The sequence below is a fragment of the Neovison vison genome, chromosome 6, assembly GCF_020171115.1.
Source record: "Neovison vison isolate M4711 chromosome 6, ASM_NN_V1, whole genome shotgun sequence".
In the NCBI taxonomy this organism is placed as follows: Eukaryota; Metazoa; Chordata; class Mammalia; order Carnivora; family Mustelidae; genus Neogale; species Neogale vison.
In genome coordinates, this window is record NC_058096.1 from 5,211,155 (window position 1) to 5,230,886 (window position 19,732).

Below are 19,732 nucleotides of genomic sequence, written 5' to 3' on the forward strand. Positions count from 1 at the left end.
ACAAATTCTTGGGTCTATAAACATACTCTTAGGCTCACAGACATGGTCTCAGTTAGGTCTGTGGACATATTTTCAGGGTCCGTGAGAACTGCTCAAGCTTCAGATTCCCTTCCCAGGACTATTCTATCCATCAGAACTTGTACCTTTATTATTCTGCAAGAATGCAAAAGAATTCTGATCTGGCTTGCTTTTTTTTTTTTTTTTTTAACACAAGACAGCTAATTCTGAATTCTAAAGGGTTTGTGAAATCCTAATACCGTTTTATTTGCTGAGACTATAATCTGAGCAAAGCCGTGGGGAGAAAGAACACAAACAAAACACAATCTATTAATTTTCCAATTGTTATTTTTATTCTGCAGGCATAAGGTACTTACAGCCCAGATCCTTTTCTGCGAAAGTAAACATTGTATATGTATAAATAGAGATGGTTGTGTTTAAGTTCAAATATTTGCTGAGTACATTACTAATGCACATAACTCTGTAAATCATTTTATATGGGAAGAAGGCCATCGGGAGGTGCGGTAGGGGATCTGGGCTCCCCGCCCCATGATTCCCACTCTCCTTGCAGGGAGGGAGGTGCATGGAAAACGGAGCTAAGAGCAAGTGAAGAGTCAACAGGCATCAGGCTCTCTCTGAACTCTTGGAGCCCCCAGATCTTGAGCCATACGTTCTCCTGAAGGCATGGGTCATCTGTTCTCGGGTGATTGTGTGATCACACCTTGCTGTGCCTGAAAAGCAGTGGACTCTGAGTGTCTCTTTGCCTGACCACCCGATGTGCCATCCCTGCATGAACAGATACTGAGCACATGGCAGTGCTGGACTCTGTGCAGCAGGTGCCCGGAGAGCACAACAGAGCAGGGTGTCCCCGGAGGCCTCCCCCACGCAGATTTCGAGTTCCCTGCACTGCAGCGATAATCAGGCAATGTCCCAGAGGTGCCCCGTGGGGAGCACCCCACGGCCCACTTTCATGTAAGAAGGGCCACTCACGTCCACCTGTGCCTGCGTATTGGCTCCCCCCACAATGCCACCGTGAAAGGACTGGTCTCCTTTAAAGAATGTGTAGACAATACCGCTCTTATAAGAGCAGAGGCCAGGAACAGCAGCATCTTGTGGAAATGAGACTAGAAAAGAGCCGTGTGCGTGGCATGACCGTGACGGCTGTCATGGATGGTTCCAGCCAGCACCACGTGGTCTGCGCTTGGCTCGGGGGGAACTCGGCAGCCCTGGGCTCAGGTGGGTCTGGCTGCCATGATAGATCACATAAACACAGGCTCACATGCACATGCAGACACCACCTGTGACACACACACACACACACACACACACACACACACACACACTCCCTGCCTCTGCCAGATCACCAAGGCCAGAGAAGTGATCATGACAATAAAGAAGTTGGCTGAAGCATCTGTGTACGTAGTCAGACTTATACTTCAAATCACAACGGTATTTTTTCAAAGCACTGACTTTGACATTTTACATTAAAACACATTATCAGGGGCCTTAACTGTACGGACTCACTTTTTATGCTAACAGATCACCTCAAACCTAGCACCTTTAAATAACACAACTTTATTATCTCACCATTTCCATGGGTTAGGGGTCCAGGTCCAGGTCAATTGGGTCCCCTGCTCAGGGTCTCACAGGCTGAAGTCAAGGTGTTGGTTGGGGCTAGGGGCTCACCTGAGGTCAGGTCCTCTCCCAAGCTCACTGGATGTTGGCAGGGTTGGGCTTCTTGTGTGTGGGGGACTGGTACCATCAATTCAGTGCCCAGAGGCCACCTTTTGTTCCCTGTCACATAGGGCCTCCCCAGCGGGGCAGTTTGCTTCTTCAAGACCCATGGGAGTATATCACTACTGCTTCAAATCTCTCTCAGTTCTTCAGTCTCTGACCTCTAGACCCTCTTGTAAGAGACTTCTCTGATTAGGTCAGGCCCACCCAGAATACTCTCCTCTTGTTTAACTTGAAGTCAGCTGATTAGGACATTAATTATATCTGCAGAATCCCTTCACTTTTGTCACATAACATAATCTGATCACAGGAATAACCCATCCATCATAGTGACAGCTACCACCCACGTACAATAGGAAAAAATTTTACAGGCATGTTTATCAGAGGAAGAAAATCTTGGGTACCATCTTAAAATTCTTCCTACCACACTATAGTTGATGAAATCATTTTTCTATTCACTTTGAAAGTCTGCATTGACGATAAGTATGTTCCAGATACTGCCTCAGACACTGGAGATACAGTAGAAAACAGGATGGGCCAGGTGGGGCTTGCAGGTTGCTGGAGGAGATTTGAGTGGATCCTGACATGTTTCATGGGGAAGGGTCTTCAGAGATAGCCTGGGAGCCCTGAATGCATCTAGGCTCATGATCAGAGAAAGTTTTCTCAATGAAGTAATATTTAGTAGAAACTGCTGGATGCATAAGAGTTGCCAAGGAAAAAAAGAAGAGTAGGAAAATATTCTAAACAGAAGGAACCTAAGACCCTAGATCATCCTGTGTCAAGGTCCTGGGGTGGGACAAGCATACCACTTCCAGAGACCTAAACAGTGGTCTGATACTGCAGAACGCTAAGCCAGGAGGAGAGCCAATGACTAACCATGTCCACGTGAAGGTCTAAAGGGTTCCCTAACCTTCCACATCCTGCGGGGAATGGTAGGTGAGGAAATTCTAACTTCTGGCTTTTGCAACTGCGAAGTGGCACATCGCTGTGCCATCTCCTGCAGTGGGTATAGGAGGAGGGGAGATTTGGAAGGGGAGATGGTGATCCCAGTTTGGGACATGGTAGGTCTAAGGCGCCTGTGAATCTGAGTGGAGATCTCTGTGGGGATGGGCTACGTGAGCTGTAAGAGCTTCTCGAATGCAGCAGGGAGGCATAGACAAATCAGGAGAACACAGGAGAGACGGTTCTCTGGAGCAGCATTCTTTATTGAAGAGCAGATTAACAAAATGTAACTTGATGACTAAGAATGTTTTAAGAAAATATGTCCCAGACAGACCATCCTACACCATCTGTTTTCTGTAACTCTCAACATCTGGTGTTTATAGTTCCACACTGGGTCACATCCTAGTAAAGGCTGGGATCCTTTAGTGATGTGCAGCATAAGGAAATGAAGATTGTCCTTACAAATGATCACTAGGATTTATTTGGTGTCTGCTGTATGCAAAACTCCATATAAATTCTTTAGAGGCAGTATCTCTCATAATCCTAGCACTAAAACTGTAAATAGGTACAAGTATTGTCCCGACTTCATAGATGAGGAGACTAAGGTTTGTTGGAGAAATTGATGAATTTGGCCAGGACAGAGAACTAAAACGTAGAGCTGAACAGAAGCCCTCGGGGAGAATGTAGCATTCACACCTTCCAGCACAGTGATATAACATTGTTTTGTGTAAAATTCTAACAACCCTAGAAGGAAAGGTTACACAAGACAGATCATACATCAGTGTATGAGGAGTCAGATGGGGATTTACACAGTAAACGCAGTGAAAGCCCTTTGACCTGATATAACCAAGACAAGTTAATGGAAATAATCAAAGCAAAGAGTCACTAAGGTTTACAGTGACCAAGTGACATACTTGAAGGTATGTTTAATGTACATTTATTTTAACTTATCCAAATAGAAATTGATTCTCTATTCATTCTTTTTTTTAATTTTTATTTTTTAAATTTCTTTTCAGTGTTCTAGAATTCATTGTTTATGCACCACACCCAGTGCTCCATGCAATACGTGCCCTCCATAGTACCAACCACCAGGCTCACCCAACCTCCCAAACCCTGCCCCTCCAAAACCCTCAGATTGTCTCTTCCCATTCTTTAATTAAACAACATGGTCTCATTTCTTTAAGTTTTGGGTGAAGAGATCTCTATGTCATCAGTTCCATGACTGTTTCCAGCGTGGATCACCTGCTATTTCCGGCTTTGGCTTCCTGAGAGTGGAGTAAAGCATGCCGCCGTGCACCAACAATCTCTCTGCTAGACTTTTTTTTAACTGGTTCATCTTGATTTTCACTATATATATCATTTTTCTCAGTGATCTTGGCCCAAAACTTGCCAAACCTTCTTCTTTTTTTTTTTTAAAGATTTTTTTTTTTTATTATTTGACAGAGGGAGAGAGAGCATAACCAGGTAGAGGGAGAGGAAGAATCAGGCCTCCCACTGAGCAAGGAGCCCAATGCAAGACTCGATCCCAGGACCCTGGGATCATGATCTGAGCAGAAGGCAGATGCTTAATGACTGGGCCACCCAGGTGCACCCAAACCTTCTTTTTTTTAACTTACCATTGAGAAAGATTTTCCAAAGAAGTCCCATTAATTGTCACCGAAACGGCTTTCTTTGGCACTCACATTTCATTGGTTTACATAATGAATTAAACCGCATTACCATGATGAGGGTAACTGTCACAAACAAGGTGGAAATAAGCATGACTGCCTTTTGCTGAGCAGCCTCCCGTGGTTGCTGCCCAAGCACTTGGGCTTCTAGAAGGAAGCTGGCAGGGGTAGTGCTGGGCATGGCAAACCCCAGCAAGGGGTGGAGAGTGTCCACACTCTCCACGTGGACAGTGTGATAGCACTGTGGACAGTCAGGCCAGTGAGGAACAAAACAAGATCCTCGAGGCTTATCTAGTAGCAACATTAATGCCCTTTCCCCCTCCCCCTGTAGCCTGTCTACCTCACTGCATCCTCCCTCTTCAATCTGGAAAACAGAAAGATTGGGGAGAGGGTACAGACATTCAAGCTTGCTCCCAAATTATGCTTAATATTGTTAACACCATATCCGACCTTCTTAAATGGGTTACAGAAGAGTGTGTGTTGTCTACGCAAGCTGTGAATCTCCGACACAAAAGTCTATCCTCATTAAAAGTATTTCTATCCCTCCCTCAGCCCAAAAGGATGCATTGCCAAGTGTTTGGGGCAAGGAAGAGTGGTCCATGATGATTGTGGAAGTTTGTCCTCATTTCTCTCTAACTCAGGAGGCAATATGTACATCCCCAGCCCGTTCAAGGCCAAACTCTGTAGCAGCACAAGAAGTTAAATTCCCCAGCTGTTCAGAGGCAGGACATGACAAGGGGCTACAATGGGGAGGGACGGCTGCTTGGAAGACAGGGGCTTCAACCGAATGTATGAGTTCTGTGGAAGACGCGGCTATTCGTGGCACTTGTTAAAGAGTGGCAAGGCAGACTTTATTCAGGGGAACCGCTGTGAAGTATACGTGTGGGGACCACCTTAGTGGGGATTCCTGGTAGGAGAAAGAGACTGGGCTCAACTTCAAATGCAAATGACGGGGGGGAATTTACAGCCAAGAAATGGAAGGAAGGAGTAGGGTCACTGGGTGGAAAATTACGGACAGGAGATGAGGGGCGTTCTGACCAGATGGACCGAGCAGGGGTTTTGCTGAAGGCATGCGAGGATGATCAGGTATTACCTGGGGTATGGTAGAGAATGAAGATGTTAATTGTGTATCAAGAGTGATCAATTATTGAGGGGATTCTGGCTGAACTGGCTTAACAGAATTCTTATTAAAGTTGGGCAGAGGACAGAGCTAGTGGGGCTCACCTATCTCTCATCTGAGAGAGACTGTCAGTGCCTAGGGCTGCTGGAACAGAGTATCACAGACAGGGGACTTCAACAACAGAGATGCGCTGTCTCACAGTTTGGAGGCCAGAAGTCCAAAATCAAGGCATGAGCCAAGTTGGTTCCCTCGAGGGCTGTGAGGGAGAGTCTGTTGCAGACTTCTTGGTTTGTTGGTGCCCAACTTCTTCCTCTGTCATTGTTTTATCTTTGTGTCCACATTTCCCCCTTTCCCATAAGGATCCCAGTCCTACTAGGTGAGGGCCACCTAAAGACCGTCATTTAACTAGATCATCTCTCAACAGACCCCTTCTCCAAATAAGGTCATCATCTGAGCTTCTGGGGTTGGGATTTACGCATGTGGATTCCGAGGGGACCCGGTGGAGCTCTGTCTCCTGTCAGCACTGATCCTCGAAGAGTTGACCAGGGGCCCAGCTGGAGTGAGGGTCTTGTCGGGCAGCGTGGGGTGAGCGCCAGGTGAAGCCCCATCACTGTGACTAAACGCACTGCTCTTCTAGTTCCAGGTCCTCCTGCAGGAGTGAAGGCAGCCGCGGCCTCAGCCTCCATGGTGTTTGTGTCCTGGCTTCCCCCTCTCAAGCTGAACGGCATCATCCGAAAGTACACCGTATTCTGCTCCCACCCCTACCCCACAGTAAGTTGGTAAATAACCAAGTGCCTTTCAAGCAACTTCCAGAAATGAGCGGCGAGGGCTCCCTGGGGAGAGTTTCGTTCCTTTGTTTCCCGCCTACTTAGGTCTTTCCACGGGTTTTATTTTTCCTCCCGTTGTCTCCACCACAAAGCAACATCCTCATTTATGCCTCATTTGAAAATACCCATCTGAATCATTATAAGGGACACAATTGTCTAGAATTATTGTTTATTTGGTGACTTCCCACAAAACTGCCAGCCGGATTCTCAAAATCAAAACCCAAAGGTCTTAATTGTGCCTTAATTGAGAGTCAGTGGACAGCACCTATTGATTTTGCTGTTGGACTCGTCATTATGTGCACTCCAGGCCCTCCTTGGCTTCCCCCCTTCCCTCCGCCCTCCCTCCTGTGTTCCCACCTCCCACCCCTTCCTCCTGCCGAGCCCCATCCCCCACTGAAGGAGAGTGAGAAAGTCCCTCTTGTGTCAGACACGGGGGCCTCTGCTGAGGATCTGTGACCCTGACAATTATGTGGTCCGCCTCATTCACTGTGACAGAATTAAGTTAGGGTAATTAATGCTTCCCAGTGCTGTATTTATTTTCATTAATATTATTACTACCAAGTCATAATTATAGACCTAAGCTGTATTGTGGACCAGATACAAAAGCAGATCCAAATGGGAAATTTTAGAGAAAAGAAAGCCAAAGTGGGACAAAAAACTCGTGATATCTACATAGGAATATGTAAGGCATTTTCAGAGGTAGGCACCATAGCTGACCCCTCCTCCGCTGGGCCACACAACCTGACATGCACAGTCATTCAGGAAGCACTTGTGGAAGGAATACGCAAACTAACTTTGGTTTGTATTGTGGTAAAATTCCCTCACATACAACTTGCCATCTTCATCATTTCTGAGCGCCCAGGTCAGTGGCGTTAAGCACATTCACACTATGAGGAGATCGTCCCCACCGTTCACGTCCAGAACATTCTTATCTTCCCAAACTGAAACTCCGTGTCCCTGAACCACCAACTTCCCACGTCCTCTCCTGCCAGCACGGTCAGCCGCCTCTCTGCTTTCTGTCTCTGTGGACCCGACAGCCCTTGTCCTTCTGCTACCGGCTCACCTCACTGAGCACTGTGTCCCCAAGGGTCAGCATGCTGTAGCAGCGGTCAGGACTGCCTTCCTTTTTAAGGCTGACTCATATTCTCAAACTAATTTAATTAATTAATTCTCCAATTAAAGTGATACATTTTCCAAAGTCTGGAGTCTGTAGGGGTCCCCCAGGCCTTGGAGCACCCCAGAGAGTGAGCGTGACGAGCAGCGGCGAGACGAGGGAGAGTATGTGCTGAGCTCGCAGAGGCCCACGTCTCTGCTGGAGAACGCCGGTCAGCAGCAGCCCCTCTGGAGCTGAAGTAACAATCCACATGTACATGGTCGAACATGAGCTCCAGGACTTTCTTGCAGGTTCCTACTTTGGTTTCAAAACATGCTGTTAATTCCCACCTGCCATCCTACCCTCACAGCGCAGAGATGCTCACTAAGCAGTGCTGCGAGGAAGCGCCCGGCAGTCGTGGTCTGCTGCTCAGAGAGGCGGTTCACGGAGGACCCCTGCACAGACCCTGATTCTCTCCGCAGCCCCAACATAGAACTGTTCTGCCAAAGAGAGACAAAACCATTGCTAGAGTAAGCCGCACCTGCGTTCCACTCGAATCTGGAACGCTCCGTTATCTCTCTTTGCTCGTTCATCCATCTACTTCCTGTAGGACCCACATCTGCTGTTCTGAGTCCAACAGCCTAGAGAGAGCAGCAGGGTACCCAGAACACCAACAGCACCTCCCCACGTCTGCTCTTTATCTCTACGCTAACAACCACACCTGGATCGTTTGCAGTTGGTGCAGACAGACCGATGCATGGGGGAGACAGTCCCACTTGCGGATGCCGGGTGCCACATTAGTCCTTGTCCTCCAGCCAATGAATTCCGCACCATAGAATGGCAAGAAGCCATGATCGAACTGTCCACAGGGTGGAGAAGGAAGGGGTTTCCATGGTCTCTCCAAGCACAGGACACTGGAGTTCGACCACCCAGGACCTTCCCAACAAGACCCTTCCAAAAACGACCCTCCTAAGATCCAACTAACCAGAAAAGATGGGAAGGAACAATCAGATTTTTCACCTATTTAGTATCTGACTGCCACGAGCTAGGTGTCTCTGTGCTGCTTTTGACAATATTAAAGAATACTATGGACCCAGAAATAGGACCGTTACGAGGTGCCTGTGGTCTTCCAGGCAGCAGCATGTAAGTTTTTCGAGGAAGGTCCAGAGTCCCGGAGCGGACCTCAGTAATGTGAAGTGAACCAGAATCAGGCGGTCTGTCTCTCGAGCCACATGGCTGTTCATCTACTTCAAACCTCGCTTAAGACCACAAGGCCCTGATCATTTAATAGACATTATTTTTAAAGCTCTTTCAGGGTGACAGAAAAACTGAGTGGGAGGTACAGTGATTTCCCATAGGAAACCTATTTTTAAAATAAAATAATATATTCTAAGGAAAGAGCAGCGAGGACTAATGCCTTTCTCTTCGGAGGGAAACACTTGAGAATACGACCCGTTATTTTTTTTCACATGGAATTAGGAAGAGTATAAATTACTGGGAAGAGGCACTTTGTTTCCTCCCGAGCTTCTGTGATTTGCGAAGTCCGGAGACTGGCTGGGGGCACCCCTGCGACGCTTTGACGCGTCCGCTATGTGGCTGCAGAAACACCAGAGGGCAGTGTGAGCTCTGTGTATTTCTCTCGTTCATCTCTCCGGCGTTCTGTTCTTTGAAATGATCTCATAGTTGAATGTAGAACATGGGAAGGTAAACGAGGACACCACACACTCTGTAATTTGTTGCCCTGTGAGGGACTCCCTCAGCTAACCTCCTCGCTGATACAAATTTCCTCTAAAGACCCCAGAGAAAGGACCTGTGACAAGCCCCAGGCTCTTCTCCATAATGCGCAAAGCCTATTGTCTAATCACAGGCACTGGTATCGTTGTGTCCTCTCCGGACAGCTTAGTCAAAGATACTCAGATTGGAAATTGCATATGTGGCCAGACAGAAGCTGCAAATTCACCTCAAGTCTGGTGGTGCTGGGACGCTCACCGTGAGGGACCAGCAGGTGCGCCTGACACGTCGACCTTCCTTCCCAGGCAAAGATTCAAGCTGCAAAATCTTAAGATTCATTTGATGCAGGAACTTACCCATGTAATTTTGGGGCCGTGACTATTAGTTTTCCTTCATAGATGATGGTTGGAATGATCAGCTCACACACTTGAAGGTCCCAGAGAGAAAGGAGCGAGGCCGATCTCCTCTCTAGCACTCCTCCCTGCACGAAAGCAGCCGCGGGAAATCCCGTGTGTTCGCTAAGCGTGAGGATGGAGAAAGTGTCTCTTTCACAGTGCTAAGCAGATGAAACCGTGAAATCAGGCACACAAACGTCTCAGCACTGAGGAACGAAGTCCGAAAGCCTGAAGTAATATCAACGAGCCGTGCCCCACATCAGTTCCTCCGGGTTCAGAGATCAATGTGACCCAGTCCCTGCACCGCCCAGGTGTTCAGCTGACGGTGCTGCATGAGCAGAGGAGAACGTTCCGGACTCTCCTTATCCAGAAGACGACTTCCAGCAACTAAACTCCCCTCAGTGTAGCCCACTACATAGACGTAAGCAAGTCTCAGGGACGCAAGGAAAGTAACCTTTGCCAGGTCTAGGTAACTTTTGAGCCAAAGTAGCAGATGTGCATTTGCCCTATACCTGCCATCCCCTCCCCAAGGCCTGGATTTAATAAATCATGGATCTGAGGACAAGAGACAGTGGCTTCAGAAACCCAGAATTGTAGAGTCGTCTCAAGTCAAACAGGAGTGCCGTGATGGAACCGTCAAGTGGGGTCTCCTGACTGACCCTATTTATAACTGTCCATGTCCCTGGACACTGCTCCTGTCTCTGAAGCCTCCACTGGCTGTCCAAGGCCATTGACCCCTCCCCCTCAACACCCATACTTAAATGTACACATTTCTCAACACTCTTCCTTCGTTCTCTTTTCTTAATCTTTATTATCTCCATGAATCCTTGAATCTGTTCCTATAATTTAATTATCATCTAAAGTTGCGAAGGTCAAAAATGTTTCTCTCCGACCCCAACCATCTTAGAGGACCACTTAGTCCCATATTGCCTACTTCCTTCCATCCATGTCTCCGTCAAGACTCCACCATATACAACGTGTCCAGAACCAAATTCATTCTTGCTCCCCTTCTCTCCCTGTTTCCCAGCCAAGCTAATGATGTAACGATACCCTTTGACCTCTGACCAGAGGCCTCGAATCTCAGGGATTTACACAAACAGCTTTATGTGTCTTTCACATCCACATCCATTGTGAGTTGGTGGTAGTTCTCCTCTATATTGTCCACATGCGTGTTTTATGGCAGTGAGAAGTACTCCTCCAGAGGGTCTGACAGAGGCATAACATGGGCTTCCCCCAACCACAAGAGAACAAGGAATCCAATCCCAACATATACCCAGAAGACAGGAAAACCATAGCATCTTGTAGAACAACTCCAATGGCGACCATGGGACGGTCATGATAAAGAATGGAGTGTCTGCCTTTCTCTGAGGAGTTCCTGGTTCTAGGGGGGGCAGAAAATACCAGAGATGGTCACTGTTCCTGTAATGTGGCAAAGGACACAAGTGGGACATACAGAGGACAGAATGACATGGAGCACAGGCAAGGGGCTGTCACTCAAACAGTAGGATCAGAATCAGTTTTTTGGGATGTACATATAACCCTGGCTTGCAGGGGGGACATTTTACTGGACAGAAGGGTATTACAACCAGAGGGAACAGCATCTGTGAAGTGACAAGTGTCGTGAGAATCCTCTCTCCACAATATCTTTTCTTTTTTTTTAAACCATTTTTACATTATTTTTTATTATATTCAGTTAGCCACTGTATAGTATAAGTTTTTGGTGTAGTGTTCAGTGATTCATTAGTTAGGTATAACATCCAGTGCTCATCACAGTACATGCTTTCCTCAATACCCATCACCCTGTTACCCCTCCCCCACCCTCCTCCCCTCTGAAACCCTCAGATTGTTTCTCAGTGTCCATATTTTTTCATGGTTCATCTAGCTCTCTGATTTCTCCTCCTTTGGATTTCCCTCCTTTCTAATATGGTCATCTGTGCTATTCCTTACGTTCCACATATGAGTGAAACCATATGATAATTGTGTTTCTCTGCTTGACTTGCTTCACTTAACATAACTCCCTCCAGGTCCATCCTTGTTGATGCAAATGGTGGGTGTTCATCATTTCTGATGGCTGAGTAATACTACATTGTGTATATGAACCACATCTTCTTTATCTATTCATCTATTGAAGGACATCTCAGCTCCTTCCACAGTTTGGCTATTATGGACATTGCTGTTATGAACATTGGGGTGCACATGCCTCTTCTTTTCACTACATCTGTATCTTTGAGGTAAATACCTAGTAGTGCAATTTCTGGGTCATAAGGTAGCTCTATTCTTTTTTTTTTTTCAATTTATTTATTTTCAGAAAAACAGTATTCATTATTTTTTCACCACACCCAGTGCTCCATGCAATCCGTGCCCTCTATAATACCCACCACCTGGTACCCCAACCTCCCACCCCCCCGCCACTTCAAACCCCTCAGATTGTTTTTCAGAGTCCATAGTCTCTCGTGGTTCACCTCCCCTTCCAATTTAGCCCAACTCCCTTCTCTATTCTTAACCTCTTGAGGAACCGGCATACTGTTTTCCAGAGTGGCTGCACCAGCTTGCATTCCCACCAACAGAGAGGGATATTTCTCCTTTCTCCACATCCTTACCACATTTGTTGTTTCCTGTTTGTTAATTTTTGCCATTCTAATGGGTGTAAAGAGATATTTCATTGTGGTTTTGGTTTGTGATGTATTTCATGTGTCTGTTAGCCATTTTTATGTCTTTTTTGGAGAAGTGTCTATTCGTGTCTTCTACCCATTTTTTTTTTATTTTTTTTTATTTTTGCTACTATTAGTTTTTTTTTTTCCCAATTTATTTATTTTCAGAAAAACAGTTTTCATTATTTTTTCACCACACCCAGTGCTCCATGCAAGCTGTGCCCTCTATAATACCCACCACCTGGTACCCCAACCTCCCACCCCCCCCGCCACTTCAAACCCCTCAGACTGTTTTTCAGAGTCCATAGTCTCTCATGGTTCACCTCCCCTTCCAATTTACCCAAATTCCCTACTACTCTCTAACGCCCCTTGTCCTCCATGCTATTGGTTATGCTCCACAAATGAGTGAAACCATATGATAATTGACTCTCTCTGCTTGACTGATTTCACTCAGCATAATCTCTTCCAGTCCCGTCCATGTTGCTACAAAAGTTGGATATTTGTCCTTTCTGATGGAGGCATAATACTCCATAGTGTATATGGACCACATCTTCCTTATCCATTCATCCGTTGAAGGGCATCTTGGTTCTTTCCATAGTTTGGCGACTGTGGCCATTGCTGCTATAAACATTGGGGTACAGATGGCCCTTCTTTTCACGACATCTGTATCTTTGGGGTAAATACCCAGGAGTGCAATTGCAGGGTCGTAGGGAAGCTCTATTTTTAATTTCTTGAGGAATCTCCACACTGTTCTCCAAAGAGGCTGCACCAACTTGCATTCCCACCAACAGTGTAAGAGGGTTCCCCTTTCTCCACATCCTCTCCAACACATGTTGTTTCCTGTTTTGTTAATTTTGGCCATTCTTTTTTTTTTTTTTCCCAATTTATTTATTTTCAGAAAAACAGTATTCATTATTTTTTCACCACACCCAGTGCTCCATGCAAGCTGTGCCCTCTATAATACCCACCACCTGGTACCCCAACCTCCCACCCCCCCGCCACATTTTTTGACTAGGTTTTTAGTTTTTTGAGTGTTGAGTTTGAGAAGTTCTTTATAGATTTTGAATATCAGCCCCTTATCTGCAATGTCGTTTGCACAGTATCTTTTCAATCCTCTCCCTTCTCCCATGTCTACCACCATTGCCCAGCTTCAGGTCCTCACGTAGGGAACCAAACTAGGTCAGAAGCCTTCCCACTGCCAGTCTCAAGGGCCAGTCCGGTGTCCGCATTGCTGTCATCACCATTCTTTCACATTCTAGATCTTCTCCCATTTTACATAAATCCTCAAGATGACCTGAACAGATTTCCACAGTCCAGCTCCAACTCCTATCCAGTCTCCTATCTCCTATTCCATTACCCTACCCAGCCAGTTCTTAAGCCATCCCCGATCTCACACACGCACGTGTGTGTGTGTGTGTGTGTGTGTACACACGTGTGCCCGTGTGTGTGCATGCCTTGGGTCCTCCTTGCCTTTTCCCTTTCATCCTCCTCTCATTTAAAGTCTTTATCCTGAAGTTTTAACTTAAATGCTATATTATTTATTCCACCGTTTTTGAGAATTTGCTCTATACTAAACATTTTATGCCTATGATTTCTAAGTGTATTTCTTCATGGCTCACAACAGGAAATGCATCTTACAAGCATAATCTAGCACCCACACACTAAAAGGTTCATAGACAGAGTTTACTCTTGCTCCATGTGATGCACTCTGATATTTCCCTTTCTGGTAGTTTTTTTTTTCCTTTTCCATTTTATTTTGTAAATGATTGTCATAACTCACAAAATTGCTTCCATGACCCACATCTTAAATGATACTTATTTTCATCAGTTAATCTTCATGATTACCACATACAGGTGGGGTTATTAGGACCTCGCCATAGTGACACTGAAGTGGAGCATGTGCCATGTGGCCAGGACATGCATGTTGCAAGGCAAAGACAGGGGTGGCAACCCACACGTGTCTGAGCTCAGAGTCCAGGCCCTTCACCCTGACAGCCAATGGCCTTCTGGGAAGCTGGCTCTGTCTCACCTGAAGGGTTCCCAGCACTGCTTTTCAGCCTCATTTTGGCATAACTACAACCTTTTGCATTACGGTTAACGGCGGTATACTGGGCCACCCAGAGTGGCTTGTCAGCTGAAGGGCAGGCCTCCAGCTAGCCACTGTTCCGCCTTTAGAAAGCCTGGTATTATTCTGAAATAGTGGATGTTCAGAAAATGTTGTGTTGAATTAAATTTTATGGATAATGGCCATGGGTCATCCAATAGAGGTTAAACTGTATAATGAAGTTTCTGGTTCATAAGGCAGGAAAGTATCTTATGTACTTAGAGATGCTTTCAATCTCACAAGGAATTAGGTCAAATGCTGTGTCTTTAAATCACGGACATAGAAATCATCCTTCCATAGTTCTGTCTGAAAGACCTGATGGTGGCCCTCTCTTTTCTGTGATGGCAAAGCAAGAAACTATGGAGTAGCCAGAAGTTGGCTAAGAATGCAATGAATTGCTTGTTCATCATCAAATAAGTGATAGCGATCCAGTCAGATTAATAAAACATTTATACAGATAGATCATTTGCATGGCAGGTGGGGTGACCACAGAGAAGAGATGAGGCAAAATTATAGTGAATGAAGAAGATTTTGTTAAAAAGAGCCTGGGAGGGGTACCTGAGTGGCTCAGTGGGTTAAGCCTCTGCCTTCAGCTCGAGTCATGATCTCAGGGTTCTGGGATCAAGCCCTGCATCAGGCTTTCTGCTCACGGGGGAGTCTGCTTCCCCCCCATCTCTCTGCCTGCCTCTCTGCCTACTTGTGATATCTCTCTGTGTCAAATAAATAAATAAATAAATCTTAAAAAAAAAAAAAGAGCCTGGGAAAAGAAAGTACCCAGTGATGCCAGTCTGGCTAATTGGACGGTGCTGATTCTAAAACAGTAATATGAAGACTCTGGCTTCTTCTGTGCTTTTCTGCACATCAACTTTAATCCTTTACAAAATGATAATTTCTATTATTGGAAGGCCAAAATAGGTTGTTTGGAAGACTTTCTAAAAAGTATCCAACAGACACAGATATAGCAATTACAATCATCTCAGGAAAGTTCAGAGGAAACCATCAAAATTGACTTGGATGGAGCAAGTAGCTTGAAAACCCTCTTCCCACTATGCATGCAGACCCTCCCAGTTTACCCCTATGGGTCAGCCTTCATGATCCATTATCTTCTTCTGGAGGTGAAAATAGGGAAATAAAATGAAAATCAGATCAGAATGTATTATACATGAGAACTTAAAGAACAAAGACAAATCCTAAATTGATCCAGCTAACTCCTTATTCATAACGTCATCCAGGTCATTCCTCTGCCACTGAACAGAAAGATTTTACATGTCCTCAAAGAGTCGTTGTCCAATAATTAAAAGAGCTGCCTATTTTGCTTATTCTGCTCAGGGGGAGGCTTTTTAAATCACTGCTGTGAACATACTATCCAGAAAATCAGAACATTCGAGTCTTAAAAAAAAAAACAATTAGATATCAGAGCTTTTTAAAGCACCATACTTCTTTGATAGAATTAGTTTTTCATTAAAAAATTAATTGAAATTTTTTAAGTGGAATTCTTTTTATATCCATGAGATACGCTGAATAATTTGGTCTGAGCTGCCTGTGAATCCATAGTCATTCTCTATATAATTATTCTCGATTGTATTCAAATAATTTCTAGGTCATTAGTGAACTTAATGCAACAGATGTTGCCTTTTATGTTAGTAGCAGGTGGGTCCTGACTCTAGCAATGCTGGGACCTACGATCCCCAGGAAATCATAGAGGGAGGGGTGTAGCCAGGCCACCTTCAGGGAGTTTGAAACCCATCCAGCATGGGAGAGATGGTGAGGACATGAGAGACTGTAATCCAAAGGAGAATAAAGATCAGGACCATACATGATGTATAGACCAAGGACAGATGTGGCCAGTGGAGGGGCTGAGAAAAGGCTAGAGGCTTTGCAAGTCATCCATCGAGCTAAATAGCATGAGGGATTTGGAAATGAATCCAGCAATTATTGGATAAATATCCAGCTTTATAGAAATCACTAAAGAGCATTTAAAATAATTAATTGTGGTTAATTCTTATTTATTTTTATTTAAAATAAAATGTACTTATTTTATTATTTATTTATTTATTCTAGCTTATTTACCATTAAGAAGTATCTTAAATATGAAAGGAAGATGATTGCACCAAAACCACGAGGCAAAAATAATTCTGTAGTGAAACTAGATGCCATAGACTCAGGCTTTTCACGAGAGACACTGAAACACAGGGAGAAAACCAACCTTCCAGCAACCTCTCCATTCTTTTAAGGAGCAAACTGTTGAGTTCTTCAGAATTCTGTGACTCCACGCATCAGAACTAAAACAATAATAAGAAAGGCAGAACAAGTGAATGAGAACTATCTGGTCTCAATATTGCAAGGTTTATCTCATGAGCTGCAATTTCCACTCCTGGTACAATTTTTGGGAAGCCAACATGTCTGAAGTTTTATGAAGGAAACTTGCTATAAATATTTTTAAAAATCAAATACACAAAGTTTTATTTATTTTCTTAGGCATTATATAAATATTAATCATATCCTCAACAATGGCTGGAGTTTTAGAAAGGGAATTGAAATTATTTTTATTTCTACATTTTAGCAGGAACCTGTCAGGATCTTACTATGCTTCATTCAGTTAATCCTCTGTTTGCCAGGTTATGATATGATCATTTCTTGTTCCTTTGGGGAAGGAACTTAGCTTACAGTCTACACACTGGACTTGAACTCAGTAAATGCCTGTGAATACAAACAGTAACTATTTATTAGTTTTTCCCATTATGGGCATCATGCTAAGAGCTCTCGCATACCTTTTCTTTGCAAGATCCAAAGGAGAGATCTTTAGTCCAGTGAGTTCTCATGGTTGTCCCCTGGTGTCCTATTGCTCTGGCCATCCCTTATCAGCTTAGTTAGAGCTATCCATTCAAGATCAATTCACACTGCAGGCATAAACAAATCTTCTAGAGTGGCTAATATCTCTGTCTTAACTTTGAAGATGAGACGACAGAGTTATAGATCTGCCAGCAGAAAATTAAATATTTAGAGATTTAAATATTTAAATATTCAGAAAAGCGTCTGTCTCTCCTCCCCAACAATTTCTCTTTTTGCCACTTTTGATTCATTAATCCTAGGAACCTTCTTTTGGAGTGTGCTTTTCTTTAGGTTATAACTTTCTGTCTTGCTTCCCCTGAAGGAGAAGTCCTTACATTCCTTTCTAGTCCCTGCACACTCTCAATGTTTCAGAGTCTCTGTAACATTACATCAATGTAATGGAAATAGCAGGAGAAATCTGGAAATAAAATCGATCCCTTCTCACTGACCAGAGTTTGGGAGGGAATGGCACATAACAGGATGCACGTAGAAATGAACAAATCCAACCATGAGAAACTGTGGACTCTGAGAAACAAACTGAGTGTTTTGGAGGGGAGGAGATGGGAGGTTGAGGAGGTGAGCCTGGTGGTGAACCAGGAGGTGAGCCTGGTGGTGGGTATTAAGGAGGGCACGTACTACATGGAGCACAGGGTGTGGTGCATAAACAATGAATTCTGGAATGCTGAAAAAAAATTTAAAAAAAAGAAATTATTAAAAAATAAAAATTTTAAAAAAGAAATTAACAAGTCAGCCCCAACATAATTAGATCATTGTGTTTGGAAATTTGGTATCCAATAAAGACACAATTGATGGAAGGTAAATATAATCAGTTATTATATTTCATCAAAACTATCGAGGAAAATGTTTCCTAAGTAAGCAATATCCATCCTCCCTCTTAGAACAAGTGTTTTTGACTGAGCATTAAGGGGAGGCTTTAGACAAATTTGCTTCTTTATTGCACATGAACGTCTGATGCTCTTTATTTCCATTTAGCTCCTTTTCTCTTACCTGTTGCCACCTCTTAAGCTTGTGAACAATATTTGAATTTTGCACCATCTATGGACGCGTGATTATGAGAGTCACAGGACAGCCCTCTGCAGGAGGCATCTCACACCTCCGGAGACATCCAGTCCCAAGACATCCAGTCTTGCCCTCCTCTGCAGGGCCTACACAAAAGCATCCTTAACCCACCACACTGGAAGTGAGAGCCAGCCCCAGCACAGCTGGCTGTCCCACTGGGGGCAGGGAGCCTTAGCCACTCTGCGTAGCCTCAGGTGTGACTCACCAATCTCTATAAGCTTCCAGACTCCCAAGCTCCCTGAGGGGTTTGCTTGGAGCTCAAAATTCCTGGCACCCCTAGGTGGGAATGCACAGAGACTGCTCTCCACAAGAATATCCTATTCCTGACTTAGCCTCTTCTCGAGCTCAGAGATGGGAGATGGACAAAATATCAGAAAGCCCTGTGGAGGCCCTCACATTTTTTGTTTGGAGAGAAGGTACCAGCATCTGGGGGACTACTCTCACTTGTTAAGCCAGTTGCTAAAATTTTAAGACAACAGGAAAAGTCACATTTAATATCCATTTACATATGTTATAAAGAAAAAAAAAAAAACCTCTTCAAATTGTTTAAATGGGTCGGTTGGCAATGTTCTGCTTACACTTCTGAGAGTCGAAAAATGGTGCCGAATTATGGCGGCAATCCAGGGAATAGAGTGGCATCAGAGGGCAATAACCCCAGTGCAACTAAATTTCCCAAACAGAGAACAGGAACCCCTGGACAGTTTGACTACTATTTCTTACTCCAATCCATGTAGGGAAATTTCATTCCAAAAGGAAGAAGTTTCTATAGATCAACATTTTTACTTTGGCTTTTGGTTGATCTTCTACATAAACAGTGAAACAAATATTGTTGCATTAGAAATTATATTTTTTTATCATTGATTTTAGGTGCACCTTGGGTTGCAGGTAAAAAATTAAATAAAATGTTTATTTTGGAGGTAGTTAAGTACCAATTGTCCCTTACAGACAGGATGCTTACTGAGTTTTAACTAAAAGCTATGTTCTCTTCCCAGAAAATCCTTATTTTCTGAATATATTTTAATGCTCTGTTGATTCTTAATGTTCAATTGGAGTGATTGTTATAATTTGCACATCATTAAGCTTTGTAGAATTAATTTGGCAACAACAGAGCCTTGGAGCATTACAGAATACAAATACACACAGTCTTGGGATTGTCTCTTCAGATTGCTAGGAAGCAAGCCAATTTCCCTCTGAAATTCTAGAAGGATTCGATGTTCCTGTGACTTTCTAAGCACAAGCGAGGACTGGCATGAGTGAGAGGTAGGGCGGTGAAGGGGGAAGGTAGGGTGACAAGGACGCATGCCCATGAAAACATGCACCACATCTGTGGAAACTGTGCAAGAGCCCTATAGTCTCCCTTTATTCATCGGACACTGCATGTACAGTAGTCAAACATTCGACCATGGGAAATCCTTTCTCTATTTTTTATTGAGTAAGCATGGGATCTGTGACGAGGAGGAGACATATTAACATTTGCACTGATTAATTGTAGAGCTGGTACTGCAGCTCATGAAACCTACTGACCTATGTGAGGTCTACTTAACAGCCTGCAAGGGTCA

General features: G+C 44.3%; 1 protein-coding gene across 1 annotated transcript in view; it reads left to right on the forward strand.

Moving 5' to 3' along the window:
- DSCAM (DS cell adhesion molecule) overlaps positions 1-19,732 on the forward strand; it is a 315,819-nt gene that overhangs the window by 223,458 nt on the left and 72,629 nt on the right. The window contains exon 17 of the mRNA XM_044250904.1: positions 6,098-6,231. Coding sequence (XP_044106839.1) covers positions 6,098-6,231 — 134 coding nt within the window. The remainder of the gene's footprint in view (positions 1-6,097; positions 6,232-19,732) is intronic.